Here is a 16,581-nt window from a genome sequence, read left to right on the forward strand (position 1 = left end):
TTAGTCTTGACTTAGAACTTTTTTTTTCTTTGTGGGTTCGGTTTCGGTTTGAATTTATAAAAACTTGCTTTAAAACAAATCTTTTCTACTATGAAATTAATACTGTTGCTTTACTGTACCTTTTTAATTTGCCTCGTTTTTTTCATCACATTGAAGAAGCTGGAGTCCATAATATACTTGGTAATGAATTATATTTTAGTAGTCCTTTAAATGCAAATAGATTCCCATTACTGACTATGTTCCATACTAATATAGCTTCACAGTATATTAATGTACTCTGAGAGGTTAAATTATCCTATGAATAAGCTGTACGTGGTACCACTTTCATGTCTCTTTGTATGAAACTGCTGTGACTAGATACATATATATCTGATCCTCATAACATGCACATGATGTTCTCTACTCCACACTCATAACAAAACCTATAGCCAACTGTGTGTTCAAAGCTGCTTTTCCTCTAGTTACAACTTCCAAAGCAGTTTAAGGTTTTTGATGTGATGAAGTTGCCCTTCTGGAACAAGTTTATCCATTTTTAAAATAGTTTACAGACAGCTGTCTGTCTACAATAGCCCAGTTCCTGTCAAAAATCATCTTAAGAATTAGTAGACCAATGGCTCCGTTATTGTGGTTGTAAAAACATGTTTTTCTTAACTGGTTGTATTAAGCCACAGATGGACAGCTCTAGCAAATGTACATGTAACCTATACCTAGGGTGTGGCTGCAATCTTCTCCCTTTTCTCCTCTGGGGTATGGGTTCTGGGTTCACCTGTGATGGCGCCCGGTGCCTCCTCCCAAAGAAACCTCTCCAGAGAACACAGAGGGATTGTCCCTGGGGAAAATATTAAACACCCAATCTCATATAGAGGCGTGTCAGAGCACAATAAAATAGCTATTACAACTTCCAGAGTAATAAAAGAGTAACCGGGGCTTTATTAGGTTTGGGGAAATTCAGGGTAGGATACAATGGATAAAGGGATTAGAATAATAAAAGACAAAATAAACAATACATAAACTCTACCCCTCCCAACATTTACAGCCAATACATACCATCCTGCTCCCTCCTAGCACCAGCCTAGGCATATGATGAGTTTAGGCTCAGTCTTCGATAGCTGGTGCAGCACTGAAATCGGTGGTAGACTTAATATCAAAATAAACAAGGGTGTTTTAACAAAGTTTCCACACCAAAGATGGTAAGATCGTCCTTTTGGCTTTTTGGTCTGGATTCCAATGTGCAATTAGGTTGGCTCTTGGTAGCCTGACCCTGAGTCTCTCCTCAACCTCCTGGGTTTCTAGTCTTTTCTGGGATGACACTGTTCACTGTCCCAAAAGGACTCCGTCTTCCCTTGGAAAGGAATGTGGAGGGAGAAGGGTTGTCCCTGGTTCTGTAGCTCTTGTTCCTGCTACATTCCAAACACAGCCAACTGAAAGTAAACTCAGCCCCTTTTTTCTGAGTCCTGGTTCATGATTGGTCCCAGTAGTGTTCCTAGCCAGTTCTACCTCTGCCCTGGACCCTGGGAAACAGAGTCCTGAACCACTGTCATCATTACTACTGTAGTTTGGGATGAGTCCCCTAGAGGCTCAGTGTGGTATTTCAGGAGTACCTCCTCCAAAGGTGTTACATACATAAATAATAATCTTAGTTTTATCTTGAAGTAGAACTTTTAACTTGCTGTTCATTTTGAATTACTCTTTACTTGGTTGGGCCAATCAAACAAGTATCAACTTAATTCAGAGTAAAATGTAAGTTGTCATATGATAGTTGGTGTCCATAATATGACTCTTGTTTTATCCTAATATTTGCTAAATACACATCATGGATGCTTTTTTCTTAAGGACAATATAGATACACCATATCAGTTTGTCATATTAAAAAGTATTTTTCTATCCCTATATAAGGTATACTTCTACTGTAGTTATATGCAAAAACTTTAATGAAATAACTATTAATGCTTGCTTTTTTTTCTTTTTTTAAAGCATCTAACAGGAGAGGACCCTGTCTACTCCACATTTTCGTTACTATATTTTGCTTCTTGTAATGAATTACAGTTTGTCTGTTTATCCTTTCTAGTTGGAAGATGGGGAAGAAGAGCAGAGTGAAAACTCAGAAGTCAGGTACAGGAGCTACAGCAACAGTTTCTCCAAAAGAAATGTTGAATCTAATTAGTGAATTATTACAGAGTAAGTTTAATTTTCTATACATCTTTGTAGAAAGCAGGAGAGGGGGTAGGATGAGTTTAAAAAGACTTGTTTCCCCTTTTAATACTGTATTGCATTAGTTAAGTTTCCTGGAAGTGTCACCTTGAGATTCCAATCTCTTATCTACAGCTATACCAAAATTTCAGTTTGACTTTGTATATATCAGATATATAATATTTTGTGCAGTTTGAAGTTTTACTAATGTGCCTGCACATTTAAAATGGATCAGACCAAAAACCCTACTTAAGCTTACTTGGCAAAGCATCTTTGTTTAAAATATCTTACTGAATTGTAAACATAGAGGATTATACCGTTCTGATTAACAAATGGAAAATATTTTGAATTAAAGTATAACTTGTGGTATCAGAGCAGTATGGTTACCTGTTGGAGAAACAATGCAAACTGAAATAATTGCATTCTTCATTGATATGTTCAGCCTTTTAAAGAGAACTTTAATTGTATCCTTTATTTATGAACCTTCTCCATCATTCAGTTGTGGTGCTTGGAGCTACAAATAGCCCTAAGCTCCCATCGAAGGATTTTGAGCTCACCCAATGACTTCCATTGGATAGGCTTTGTTTACGCTAAGTACTCCTGGGGGAATTCTGCGCCACTGCACACTGTAGAATTTTGCAGAAATTAACATGCGCGCAGAATTTCCTTTCCCCCACAGAAATGGGATGCAGTGCTGCTAGCCGCCACTAGGAGCCGATGGACCCAGCAGAGCCCAGCTTGCCCATAGAAGACACTGCCGGGGGGGATGGGGAGGGAGTTAGAGGGTTCCTGGCAGCTGTAGTTCCCAGCATGTCCTGAGGGAAGGAGAGGTCGGCGTGCAGGAAACTCAGTGCAAGCCTGGGACTCAGCATCAGGCTGTTTCTCCCTTTGGATCATGTGTGTGGGCCACGGTTGGGCTCTGGGGGAGAGGGGAGTGAGTGGACTCTGGGGGGAGGGGGTTCTGGTATCTGGGTAAGGGGGGGGCCCTGTGGCTGGGCTCTGGGGGTGGAGGGCAAGGGAGCAGCGAAACAACTGGGTTGTCATAGGGGTTTCTTTAACTCTCTACTCCTGGGGGAATTTGTGTCTCTGTATTGTTACAGACATACTTGCTGACAGGTATTTTGAAATAATTACCAAAATAATTGAAACTGGTGTGATTATGTAGTTGTTTTGATAAATAAAATTTGCAGAATTTTGCAGAATCTTATGATATTATGCACCGGATTTTTAATTTTTTGGCGCAGAATGCCCCCAGGAGTAACTAAGAAAGTCAGTTTCACTTTTGCTACTGATGGTATATAGGCTAGTGTAGAAAGAGCTCAGTGTGTTTATCATCGTTATGAAAGACAGCTGGTTTTCATGACATGGCGGTACAGCATCTGATCCCTGTCCACAGTAGCTCTCATTGGTAGCGACACTGCAGCTGCGCCATTGTTGAAAAACAGGTCCTGATTTTCCTATTGTTAGATGCACTCAAATGCTATACCAAGAAAATTAGGATTTGTAGCCACCATTGTTCAGAGTGGTAAGACAATGAAGTGGTAATACCATTTGAGTCCTACACTATAGCTTGCTTTTGCACTTTCTACTCTACACATTCATTACTATCACAGATGAATTGTGTATCCTGATTTTTCCAAGCAGAGACAAGGCCCTAATGCCTACTTTTTTTTTGGCTATGCTTTGATACTTCAATCCTGAAGGTCTAGTGTTCTAATCAGGTTGAGAAAGGTAGTTTTTGCTTGTATAAACTTAAGTGTGCATTTCAGTCGCATCCAGAATTGGGTAAATGGCACAATGACTTTACGTAGTGTTGCTGGGATGGTTGTTGATATAGTCCAAAGCAAGAAAATTATTGTTAAATCTCTCTCCCTGCCCCAACCCACATAGTATTTCACAGTATTGTATTAACGTAATTAGGACAATAGTAATAGTAAGTTTATCTTTCACCTGACCCAAGTATTGTTGCTGTTATCTATTTTTGTTACAAGGATCTTCTCCATTTTGAAGAAACCTTCTGGTGATGGTTCTGTCCCTTTAGTTTTTATTCTTCTTTGTAATTTTTTTAGCTATTGGATCTTTTTTATTTCTTTGATCCATTTATCTATTTTCTAAGTGACATATTTTGAAGCAAGTAATATGAGAAATGGAAAGCTCTACTACATGCATTTCAAAGAATAGGAAACTTATAGTGTTTACACAATACATGTTTTGTCCAATATTGTATCTAGTGAAGGACATTTGGTAGTAAGGTCCAATTAAAGTTAGCATAAAAGCAAGGCCTTTCTCAAGATGATAAAAGGACTAAATTGTATTAAAATATTCTTATTTTGATATTTTTGGCTTCCAGAATGCAGCAGCCCAACCCCTGGTCCTGGAAGGGAATGGGAAGAATATGTACAGATTCGAGCTCTTGTTGAGAAAATCCGCAAAAAACAAAAAGGTAATAGAAAAACAGCAGAATTTAGAGCAACTTGTGTATCATGGAGTAGCATATCAGTGAGATCTATACCAAACTACTATACAGGTGCATGGAAAATCATTCAAATACAGAGATATTGCTAGTGAAAAGTAACGTATTGACAAACTTCATAAAGACAGGAAGTTGAAGTCAAAATGACCTCTGTAAGTAAGTCTTTTTGCTTCTTGCTTAGGCACTTCTTAAGTGCTGGTACAGTGTTTTGTTTAACTTAAGTGTCTCTTTGGATTAAGACAGAAGTTCAGACATTGCTAGGAAGGAAGGAATTAAAAAAAAAAAAAAAAAAAGAAAGAAATAATTCCCTGGACAACATGCTAATGGCAGAATAAGTGTCTTTGTATGACAACAGAAATAATGTCAGTTTGTGACTGGAATTCTATTTCAAAATGACACAAAACTATTGTGTGGGATATTGTAGTAGCTGTTCTCATCTGACATAATCACATAGCTAAACCTATGGTTTTAGCTCACCCTGAGAGAAGGTTTGAATTGTAGGGTAGACAAGATTTGGGTGGGCTATTAATTTGCCTCAGCAAGTTTTGGCTTTTCCCATTTAATATATGGTCTAGAATTAATTTTCTGTTGTGGTATAATCATCGTCTGACCCGAGCCATGGGATATAGTTTTATGCACTGACCCGTAAATAGCTTTTTTCACTTGCAGATGCATCTTTTTAAACTTAATATCTGAGATTTATGTATGAACGCTGTCTAAAAATAGCCTTATTATGAAGTTAATTCTTAGTTAATAAAATGTCTACAAAAGGGACAAACAAAATTTGATTGAGATGAGCGTATTTGTGATTAATAAATTAATAAATAAAAATACTTCCATCTAAGAATGCAATAGCAAGTTACAGAGGAATTATCCCTATTTATAAACAGGGAAGCTTTGGCATCAGAAGGTTGTGGTTTGCCTAATGTCTGAGTAAGGCAGTGGTCAGTTTGGGAATAGAGCTCAACCAACCCCATTGTCTGACAACTAGACCATGGTAGCTCTGCAAGAGTTAAAATTTTGAGTTGATCATACTGAATGTGTTATACCATATTCTAATTTGAAATGTGTTACCAGACATGACAGACTGCATTTAACAGTGATTTTTCATAAATTGAATTTTAACTTTATAAACAGCAATATCCACTTGATCATCAACCTATTTTCTGTTGTGTGTTTATAATAAAAAAATCAAATGAAGAAAAGTCCTTAAAAATCTGTTTTAATTTAATTTGGGACTACAAACCATATTATGCACTAATCATAACTGTAAGGATATTTCATGACATTACTACTGGGTAGAGTTTAAATTGCTTGAATGCATTAACTGTGCATTTCCATACCTTAACAAGTTTGGATGTGTTTGAAGGTTAACCTTTACTCTGAATTTCCTGGTGATTGTTTTCAGATAATTGAAACATTCTTCTAATATGTTTTACCCTAAATCACTGATCTGTACTCAACTTTAATTCTATATTAATTTAGTTTTTATCTGGGAATATATTATTAAAATGTTTTATTCAAGTTTAGTATAAATAACCCGTTCTTTTTATGGTGGTCATCGCGGTACCTCTTAGCATTCAGTAGGTATTTTACTTGTCATTCATTTTACAAGAACTACAAGAATAGATACTGACTAATGCATAAAAACCTCACATTGTTAAAAGTAGCTTAGGCTTTTAAACATCACCTCCTGACAACAGGCATATCAAAGATTAAACTGATACTGTTTGAGTGACTTCATCATGTTTTTGTATCGGGATGAACTTGAATTATGTTTCTTCCCTCTCTGACTGCTGTTGTTTTCTGGTGTTAGGTCCCATTGTCTAGTATTATGTAATAGATACCCTGCCTTATATCCTACCACAATGCATATATACAATAGCAGAGTTAAAGCTATTCACTGAGTTTCTTGACTTCTGCTCATTTAAACTTGTGTGGTCTAGTAGCGAAACGGATGCTTGGGTGGGTTGAGAATGGGTTGAGAATGGGGGAATCAGAGTTTGAATAATTTACATTGTGTACTTTTTCATTGAAAAATACAGAACCTTTTAACCATAATACTATTGCACAAATTTATTATGTGCATGTAATATTATGGATAAATAAGTATTATGTGCATCCAAAATATTGTTTGTTTGAAGGCGCTTCATAGTTATTTTACAGAGGATTTTCTGTCTCTGTAAAAAGTACAGAAAAATAGCAAAAAAGGCTGGAAATTGCATACGTGAGCATTTTGAACTTGTTTTCAAGAGTAAATGATCATAAGAATAAATGTGCAAGTTAGCACATATCTGAAATGTATACATTCTACACTAGTGTTATGTAGATCAGTTGATCAGAGATATTGAACTAAAATAACCCTGTTTTTTAGAACATTTTCATTGTGATCATCTTGGGATTGGATTAGGCAGGAAATAGATACCAGGTGGAGGCAAGAGGTGTGACCAAGCTAATTGCTGGCTCCCCAATAGTCAATGTCTAGTGCCTATGAAGGCTAAAATGGCCAGTTCCCAGAGGTAAATGAGACCTAGGGTTTTGCTGGTGTACCCTGTAGCAGAAGGTGAGACCTGAAGTCTTCACAAACCGAGGATCCCCTTTGGGTACCCTCTTACCCACCCGGGGGAGGGTGAGAGTATTCAGAAGAGAGCTGAATCCTAAGGCTAGCCTGAGGAGGATCTAGCCCAAGTTGCTGGTTATATGTTGCGGAGCCCTGTAACGCTGCACTGGACCCAATTAAATGCCTGGTATTAAGAAATGACGGGGAGGTGGCTGGGCAGACATACTGCATCCCTACCCACTGTAAAGTTGGAACCTTCCACTTAAATCCATCCCTTGGTCTGTCCGCATTCACTTGTGTGTCCTGATCAATGCAGTTATCATCAACACTTAGCACTGGAATGACTTTACTCTCAGCTCATTTAAATGAAAAAAGGAAAAGAGAATTTTCATACATATTCTTTCACAGACTAGTTTGATTTGCCATTTCGAAGGTGCCTGGTAAGCAAATGTGGCAATGTTTAGGTTGACTAAAATTGGATATGACTGTAGAACATTACTGAGTTACTTTTAACAAAGACCAGTTCTGATCCAACCTCTTCAAAGGATAGCTGTGGGATAGTTTTTCATTTACATGTGGTTTATATTGACCCTCTGTGGCCTGTTAGATCCTCTCATTTCTGTGTTTTTATAAATTGTGCATATAGGTTTGTCTGTTATCTTTGATGGAAAAAGAGAAGACTATTTTCCTGAACTAATGAAATGGGCCACTGAAAATGGAGCATCCACAGAGGGTTTTGAATTAGCAAATTTTGAAGAAGAGGGCTTTGGTTTGAAAGCAACAAGAGAGATAAAGGTGAATGTATGAACATTTGATCGTATTAGAAAATCATGTCTGTAAATGTATTGAAAATGTGACAGCAGGACATTGAAACCATTCTTTTCTCTCTCTCCAATGTAGAGTTCACTTTACTGGAACTACTGTTATAAATATATTGTAAACTATATATATATATAAGAGAAAATTTACAATAGACATTTAGTGTTGTTCTTTAACATTGGGCAGTTGTTTGATGGGTTGTGTAAAAGCGTTAATTATGAATCCTTAGTTGGGTTATTTATTCTGCCCAAACCATGTAGCTAACCATTCCTTGTGTCTTTATGCCTCAGTCTACATACTCCCTGCCTACCCCCAGGGTACCAGGTTTTCACTTATTTTTTCAAATTCCTTCCTAAAATACACATTTTTAATTGCATCAGTTTGCCAAACCAAATATTAATATTTATTTGAAGGTGAATTTAAATAAACACTGATTTGTTTTAAATCCATCTTTTGGTCACCTTGTACAGTATATATCAAAATTGTATTTTTCTCATTCTTAATTTGCAAGCCCATTGGGGTAAAGGTTATCTCTCCTGTATGTTTCCCAACTGTAAAATTCAGATAATAATGCTCTATTATCTTGCAGTGGAGACAATTGTTAATGTACGTGAGACACTCAGATACTATGCTGAAAAATGCCATAGCAAGGACACCAAGGAAATGAATATTTCCATATTCATTACCGGATTTAGATGGTGTGTAGTTAATAAAGCAAGGGTAACTAATTGAATGATGAGGATAAAATATTGAACAGCTTCCTCCATCCCATGCACTAAAAGAGACAAGGGTCCTGTGATCACATACTATTTTTCACGTAATTAGAGACGGCATCATAACACATACACATGAGGGGGAAGAATTAAGGTGGTGCAGTCATCTTAATTTTGGGTACTTCCTAAGTATTGAGTGCTTGACTTTGTAACCTAGATAAATTCATTTTAATATTATATTGTTAATGTAATATTTATACATGATTTAAATCAAGTAGTGGCTCGACCTATGTGCTTTAAGTCATAATGTAATGTAATATCATAATGTAAGAAGTTCTCATAGCATTTAAGTTTACTTGGTAGTGGATGGGTGAGGAGTCTTGGTGCAAAATAACTTTAGGATTTAAAAAAGACAGGAAAACCTTTAAGTTTCTTAATTTTCTTACATGTATATTTGAGATATTTTAGAGAAACAGGTTTTTTGTTATATTTCATGTGAAACAGTAACTACATTTCTGAACTTTCTTGGTTTTTTTGTTTTGTTTTTGTTTCCCCCCCTCTAGGCAGAAGAGTTGTTTCTTTGGGTTCCTAGAAAGTTGCTGATGACAGTTGAATCAGCTAAAAATTCAGTGTTAGGTAAGAGCAATTTTTGAGGTTCCTTATAAATATGTGCAATGGGAAGAGTTTCTTTGATACAGCATTACAAATTGACTTGGGAATGGAACAGCGGTCTAAACATCAGGTTTTCAGTATCTAGAATCTTGAAGTATCAATGACCAGAATTTAATTTCCCTCTTCCATTCCTCCCTCTGCCGCCCTCTCCTCTTTTCCCATCTCCCTCCCTGCCCCATGCACCAGGTATCTGCCTGGCTGCCATTCTCACCTCAGAGGGTGGATGCATTTCAGTGGTGATGGAATTCCTGATGTGTTTTGGTAGTTTCTAATGCGTGTGGAGATGAAATGTGCTATAAATGTAGATAGTCAGCTGCTTATGTTTTGATATCTTAATTTGGATTAATCTTTTTTTAACCATACAAAAATGTATCATAATGTCATAAAGATACCACATAGCTGTATGACAGGCACTCAAGATAACCATCTCCTATCTCAGGCACTTCTGTACACTGGTGACCCCAGACACTTCTATTTGGTACAATACGCATGCACAGTTTTTAATTATATTTAAAATAAATTTAGTATAACTATTTTCAAGGCAATTAGTTCAGCCATTTACTAATCTTTATGGTTAATTCAGGGTCCTTGTATTCTCAAGACCGAATTCTCCAGGCAATGGGCAATATCACATTGGCATTCCATCTTCTTTGTGAACGAGCCAATCCTAACTCTTTCTGGCTGCCATACATCCAAACTCTCCCCAGTGAATATGATACCCCTCTATATTTTGAAGAAGATGAAGTGCAGTATCTTCAGTCAACTCAGGCCATACATGATGTCTTCAGCCAATATAAAAATACAGCTAGACAGTATGCCTATTTCTACAAAGTCATTCAGGTAAGCAGCTTAAATTTAATGTATGGAATATATTGCACTTATGGGCTTTTGAGAGAAAAGGGGTAAAACAATGACATTAAATGATTAAAAAAAATTATTGCTGTTAGAAAAACTGAAAATATGAGTCATTACATATAACTTCTCACTTATGTTTGTCTACTGCTGAGATGTCATATTTTAATAGGTTTGTTAAAATGTAACAGAATTTACAGGAAACAAAGTGAAACAATCATTTTAATTAAAGTAGGAGAAACTTAATTCTATAAGTGTCTTTCATTTATATCATATATGCACTGCTCAGTAATAGGTTTTCTTTAGTGTAATATAGTTTTTTTTTAATTTTTTTTTTTTTTTAAATACAACTGTGTCCATCCAGTAGCAAAATGGAAATATGGAGATATGATACAAAAGTTTTTGTATACATTTCTCATCAAATTTTTGATGTAATCCTTTAAATGAGTTTGTCACAAAGTAGCGAAATATTACTTTGGCATATAGGCATAATCAATATGGGGAGTGGATGGGGCTGTGTCATTGCCAAGGAAGCACTTGATATCCAGTCATCAAAGCTGCTTATGGCATTATTCGCATATAAGGAGCACGTGACACTCCTGGGTTTCCAACAGGAGATTGTAGACAAAGAGCATCTGTTTGGAAGTAGGAGAGGTTGAAAGACATTGATAAAACTAAGGAATAGTCTGGTCTTTCAAACAGTTTCTATTAACTACTTTCTTTCAGTTAACAAAGGTTAAAAAATTCTGCTCATGGTTTTCTTGTTCAAAGAGGTTAGATAGGTTTACTCCCATTGAACATGGTTTACTCTTGTTCAAAGAGGTTAGATAGGTTTACTCCGCTCCAAAGGGGTATCGTTTCCTTTGATGACCATCCATTATCTGTCAACTTGCCAACTGCTGTTAATGCTTAATGCACTTAGAGACAATTTTTGAAAACGCAGTTCTTTGACAGATAATGGATGGTCATCAAAGGAAACGATACTCCTTTGGAGCTGAGTAGCATCATGGGAGCAGTGTTCTAGCAGAGAATGGTGGGCTCTTGCCTCCTTCCTTGTTTTGGGACAGAATTCATAGAAGGGTAGTGAAGTCAACTCTGTGCACTGCCAAACCTCCCCCTGCGCTACTCATAGCTGGCAATCCACAGCTGCACTGCCAGCTATACACTTCTGTCTGGGGGTAGGGGGGTGTTATGGAAGGGAGCATATAATGCCACTTTAGTCATGCTAAGTAGTATCTTATCTTGCTCAAGTAGTTCTAATGATTTTAAAAGGAATTACTAGCACAGTATGAATATGATTAGTGCTTGGTGGCATGTAGAGTACAGGCACTATGCGTGTATCTATACACTGCAGTGAAAGGCTCTGGCAGTGGAGAGGCAGGGAGGAAAAGCTCATGTCCGGGAAGTTGCCAAAGCCTTTCCCTGCTGCCTTCCCCTCTGCTGGAGCCTTTACTGTGGTGGAGAAAGCAGGACACTACACTCCTAAAAATAGCAGTGTAGACATGGGAGGCACTGTTTGGGCATGTAGGGTGCATACTCTGGGGGTTCAGGCATGTAGGGCACTCTACTCGCCTAAGCCACATCTCATGGTCTACACTGCTATTTTACGTGTGATAGCTGGCATGTGCTGTCTGTACTGTACATGCCGCATTAAGTGCAAGCCTAGCCTAATTCCCTGATCCTGCAAATACCTGTGTGTGCTTAATTTTACTACCATTACTTAGTCACGTTGATTTAATTGGATTTACTTTTGGGTTTACTCATAGTAGTAAAGCTAGGCATGTACATAAGTGTTTGCCATGATCAGGGCCTTAGTTATTAAAATAAACCTAAGGCCAGAGCTAAAGCATGGTTTGCTGAGAAAAGTGACTAAACATAATGGACTGGACTTGCCTGCACATAATATGTTGCAGAATTTCTTTGCAGTGACTGGCCAATATGCATAAACTGATACTACTGTGATAAGTATGATGTTGTATAAGATTCTATGTAGAATACAATGTTATAATGTAAAGTATAAATAGAACAGTGGGGAGTGTGTGTCTAAGTTGCAAGTGATTGCTTAAATGTTTTGGCAAGGAAAAGAACATCTGAATTTTTTATAATATTTCAGGGAGTTATCTCTTTTGTAGCTGTTTGATAAACGTTAACTGATTGATATGATTAGCTTTGTTTCTTGTGATCTAAGTCAACTTGTGTAAAGGGGAGAGGATGTGGAAACTAGTTCAAGTCATTTGAACTTTAGATTAATGTGAATGTCCAGAATTGGCTCTCTAGTTCTGGTAGTCCTTCCAGGTACCTGGAACCTTGCTTCTCATTGATGATCATTATGATTGCATGGCACCCAAACTGGAATATTAAATCTGTTCAAGTGTGACCATTACAGAATGTCTAACTCAGTTCACTTTTTATCTCTTCCTCTCCCCCCCTCCCCCCCAAGGAAATCTAGCTGAGATCTTTTATGTGGAACTTCATCTTGCAACAAGCTTGTGTTGCTAAAAATAAAAATCCCTGACTTCTAACTTAGTGATGTGCGCGCACAGCAGCCATATGTCTGATCAAAAACCAAACAAGCAGCAAACAATCTCAGTTTAGACTTGGCTGTTGTTTTGATTCAGTATGTATTGAATTTTAAGATCTTTTATATTTCTTCAGTGTTTAAAAATTGCCATGAAAATAGTTTTGTAATTAATAAACTGGTTTGTGTTAGGCATTTGCAAACCATGTTGTAAATTGTGCTAGGATAGAAAAATGCCAGAAAAATTCTTCTTTGGGAGAAGAAACTGGTGTGGCTTTCCAGGCAGAATATCTACACTAAATCAATAACTGGTTTTAGAACAGCATTAATCGGGGAATCGCCTGTGCATGATCACACAGACTTCACTATTCTGCTTAGTAATATATTTGTATATGTATAAAGATTGACACGGTACTACTTTGATTCAGAAGTGTGAATTTACCTAATAATTCCAACTGTAATACCTTGTGGTAGTGATCAGCCGGTTTCTGATTGGTTTGGGATATGTTAATATTTTAGATGGAAGGACTCCGTGGAAGTTGTTTAGATGATTCAGTAGATGGCACCCTTCCCTCTGAGTCAACATTAAATCAATACTCCTCCAACAGGGTGTTTACTAATGGGAGTGGTGTTTTTTTGTTTGTTTGTTTGTTTTTATTTAGTTGTTAAAACTAAGGTCCTGGGCACTTGTGATCATCAAAGATCCCCATGGCCCTTTTTGCAAATACACAAATGTCCTGGCTAGATTCCCTTTACCTGAAACTCCTCAGTGGCATGCTTTTCTTCCTGCTTTAAACTTTTGTATAATGCAGCTGAATTATTAAACAGCTGCCATTTCACCATAAGGTAGACTGCATTTCAGTGGTAGGTGAAGTGATCCCTTTATGCATATATAATTTATATATTAGTTTGTAGCACTTTGGTTTCCTTTGGAAAGAAAAGTGATATATAAATATATGGGGCCAGATTAACTGGTATGTTCCAGTTGCTTTGTGCCACTCCGACAACACCCAGGCAGCCATAAACCCATTGTAACTGACAAGTTAAGCTGGATTTACAGCCGTTTTGCATCACTGGGGTAATACATAGCAGCCATATCGCAATAGTGGATCTGGCCCAGTGTATTTATTAACTGGCATTCAGCAATAATGCACTAGTGAGATTTTCAACTTGTTTGATATACTAGTATCAGAGGGGTAGCCGTGTTAGTCTGGATCAGTGAAAAGCAACAGAGAGTCCTGTGGCACCTTTAAGACTAACAGATGTATTGGAGCATAAGCTTTCGTGGATGAATACACATTTCGTCAGACGCATATTATGGATTTTGTTCTTTGAAAAGAGCTGTAGGTTAATTTTAGTCTTTAGTATATGTTAGGACTGTCAAGTGATTAAAAAAATTAATCGCGATTAATCATGTGATTAATCGCACTTAATAATAGAATACCATTTATTTAAATATTTTTGGATGTTTTCTAAATTTTCAAATATATTGATTTCAATTACGACACAATACAAAGTGTACAATGCTCACTTTATTTTTGATTGCAAGTACTTGCACTGTAAAAAAAAAAAAAAAAGAAAGAAATCGTATTTTTCAGTTCACTTAATACAAGTACTGTAGTGCAATCTCTTTATCATGAAAGTTGAACTTACAAATGTAGAATTATGTACAAAAAAACTGCATTCAAAAATAAAACAATGTAAAGCTTTAGAGCCTGCAAGTCCACTCAGTCCTACTTCTTGTTCAGCCAATCGCTCAGACAAACTAGTTTGTTTACATTTGCAGGAGATACTGCTGTCCACTTCTTGTTTACAATGTCACCTGAAAATGAGAACAGGCGTTCTCATGGCACTGTTGTAGCCGGCATCGCAAGATATTTACGTGCCAGATACGGTAAAGATTCATATGTCCCTTCATGCTTCAACCACCATTCCAGGGGACATGGGTTCATGCTGATGATGGTTTCTGCTCGATAACAATCCAAAGCAGTGCGGACCGATGGATGTTCATTTTCATTATGTGAGTCACTTGCCACCAGCTGAAGGTTGATTTTCTGTTTTGGTGGTTCGGGTTCTGTAGTTTCCTCATTGGAGTGTTGCTCTTTTAAGACTTTTGAAAGCATGCTCCACACCTCGTCCCTCTCAGATTTTTGAAGGCACTTCAGATTCTTAAACCGTGGGTCAAGTGCTGTAGCTATCTTTAGAAATCTCACATTGGTCCCTTCTTTGCATTTTGTCAAATCTGCAGTGAAAGTGTTCTTAAAATGAACAAAGTGCTGGGCCATCATCCGAGACTGCTATAACATGAAATATATGCAAGAATGCGGGTAAAACAGGGTAGGGGACATACAATTCTCCCCCAAGGAGTTCAGTCACAAATTTATTTAACGCATTATTTTTTTTAAATGAGTGTCCTCAGCATGGAAGCATCTCCTCTGGAATAGTGGCAGAAGCATGAAGGGGCATGTGAATGTTTAGCATATCTGGCACCAAAATACTTTGCAATGCCAGCTACAAAAGTGACACGCAAATGCCTGTTCTCACTTTCTGGTGACATTGTAAATAAGAAGAGGGCAGCAGTATCTCCTGTAAATGTAAACAAACTTGTTTGTCTTAGCAATTGGTTGAACAAGAAGTAGAACTGAGTGGACTTGTAGGCTCTGAAGTTTTACATTGTTTTGTTTTTGAGTGCAGTTATGTAACACAAATGTAGATTTTTTTTTTTTAAAGTTGCACTTTCACAACACAGAGATTGCACTACAGTACTTGTATGAGGTGAACTGAAAAATACTATTTCTTTTTTTTATCTTTTACAGTGCAAATATTTGTAATCAAGAATAATATACACTCTGATTTCAATTACAACACAGAATACAATATATATGAAAATGTAGAAATCATCCAAAATATTTAATAAATTTCAATTGGTATTCTATTGTTTAATAGTGCGATTAAAACTGGAATTAATCACTTAATTTTTTTAATCATGATTAATTTTTTTAAGTTAATCGCATGAGTTAACTGTGATTAATCGATAGCCCTAGTATATGTAATAGCAAAAATATTCAAATAAACTTTATCTACTGATTCTAGAAAAGAAACCCGTACTTGGGCATCAAAGTTGTTTCCAAAGCACAGAACAAGCATGATTTGATGTTCAGTTTTACAAAGGGGGAAAATGAGACCTAGGCCAGGTCTACACTAGAAGCTTTTATATAGTAATGTATAGTAAAATTTGCTTTTGCTGGTATAACTTTTTTCACTTGGGGTAATGGTATAAGCTATACTAGCAAAAGCACATTTTTGTTTGTATAAGCTGCATCTACACTAAGAGGGGTTTTGTTTTGTTTTTTTGCTGCTATAGCTGTATCAGCAAATCCTTTCTAGCAGAGACTCGGCCTAAGTGACTCACCTAAGATCACACAGTGAATCATTGCCAGATCTGGGTTTGGAATTTAGGAATTTTTGATTCCCAGGTTTTACTCATTCCATTTGCCATTGATGCATTGGGCTACAATGGCTGTACGCTATCAAATATTAATAGTCATTTTCGTTTGCATTGGGGTTTGTGCTAGTTCCCATTATGCAATGGTTTTGATTGGAGATAGACCAGCTCTAAAAAAAAGAAGTAAGGGAATGCAGGGTGGTGGGAAACCTTAAGAGCAATGGGACCTTGGGGGTAGTGAGTAGAGCTGGGATGAAGATGGGGTGGTGGAAAACTCGGGCTTTCCAGGGGAGCAGGGGTTGCACCCCACAAAGTCCATCCTATCCTGGCCTTACCCCT

General features: G+C 37.1%; 1 protein-coding gene across 1 annotated transcript in view; it reads left to right on the plus strand.

The window, feature by feature from the left end:
- Positions 1–16,581, plus strand: part of SETD3 (SET domain containing 3, actin N3(tau)-histidine methyltransferase) — a 69,763-nt gene that overhangs the window by 18,892 nt on the left and 34,290 nt on the right. Inside the window, exons 2-6 of the mRNA XM_065402573.1 lie at positions 2,069–2,178; positions 4,541–4,633; positions 7,870–8,018; positions 9,319–9,391; positions 10,011–10,267. Of these exons, the coding sequence (XP_065258645.1) occupies positions 2,076–2,178; positions 4,541–4,633; positions 7,870–8,018; positions 9,319–9,391; positions 10,011–10,267 (675 nt within the window). The 5' untranslated portion in view covers positions 2,069–2,075. The remainder of the gene's footprint in view (positions 1–2,068; positions 2,179–4,540; positions 4,634–7,869; positions 8,019–9,318; positions 9,392–10,010; positions 10,268–16,581) is intronic.

The sequence above is a fragment of the Emys orbicularis genome, chromosome 4 (genome assembly GCF_028017835.1).
Source record: "Emys orbicularis isolate rEmyOrb1 chromosome 4, rEmyOrb1.hap1, whole genome shotgun sequence".
Classification (NCBI taxonomy): domain Eukaryota; kingdom Metazoa; phylum Chordata; order Testudines; family Emydidae; genus Emys; species Emys orbicularis.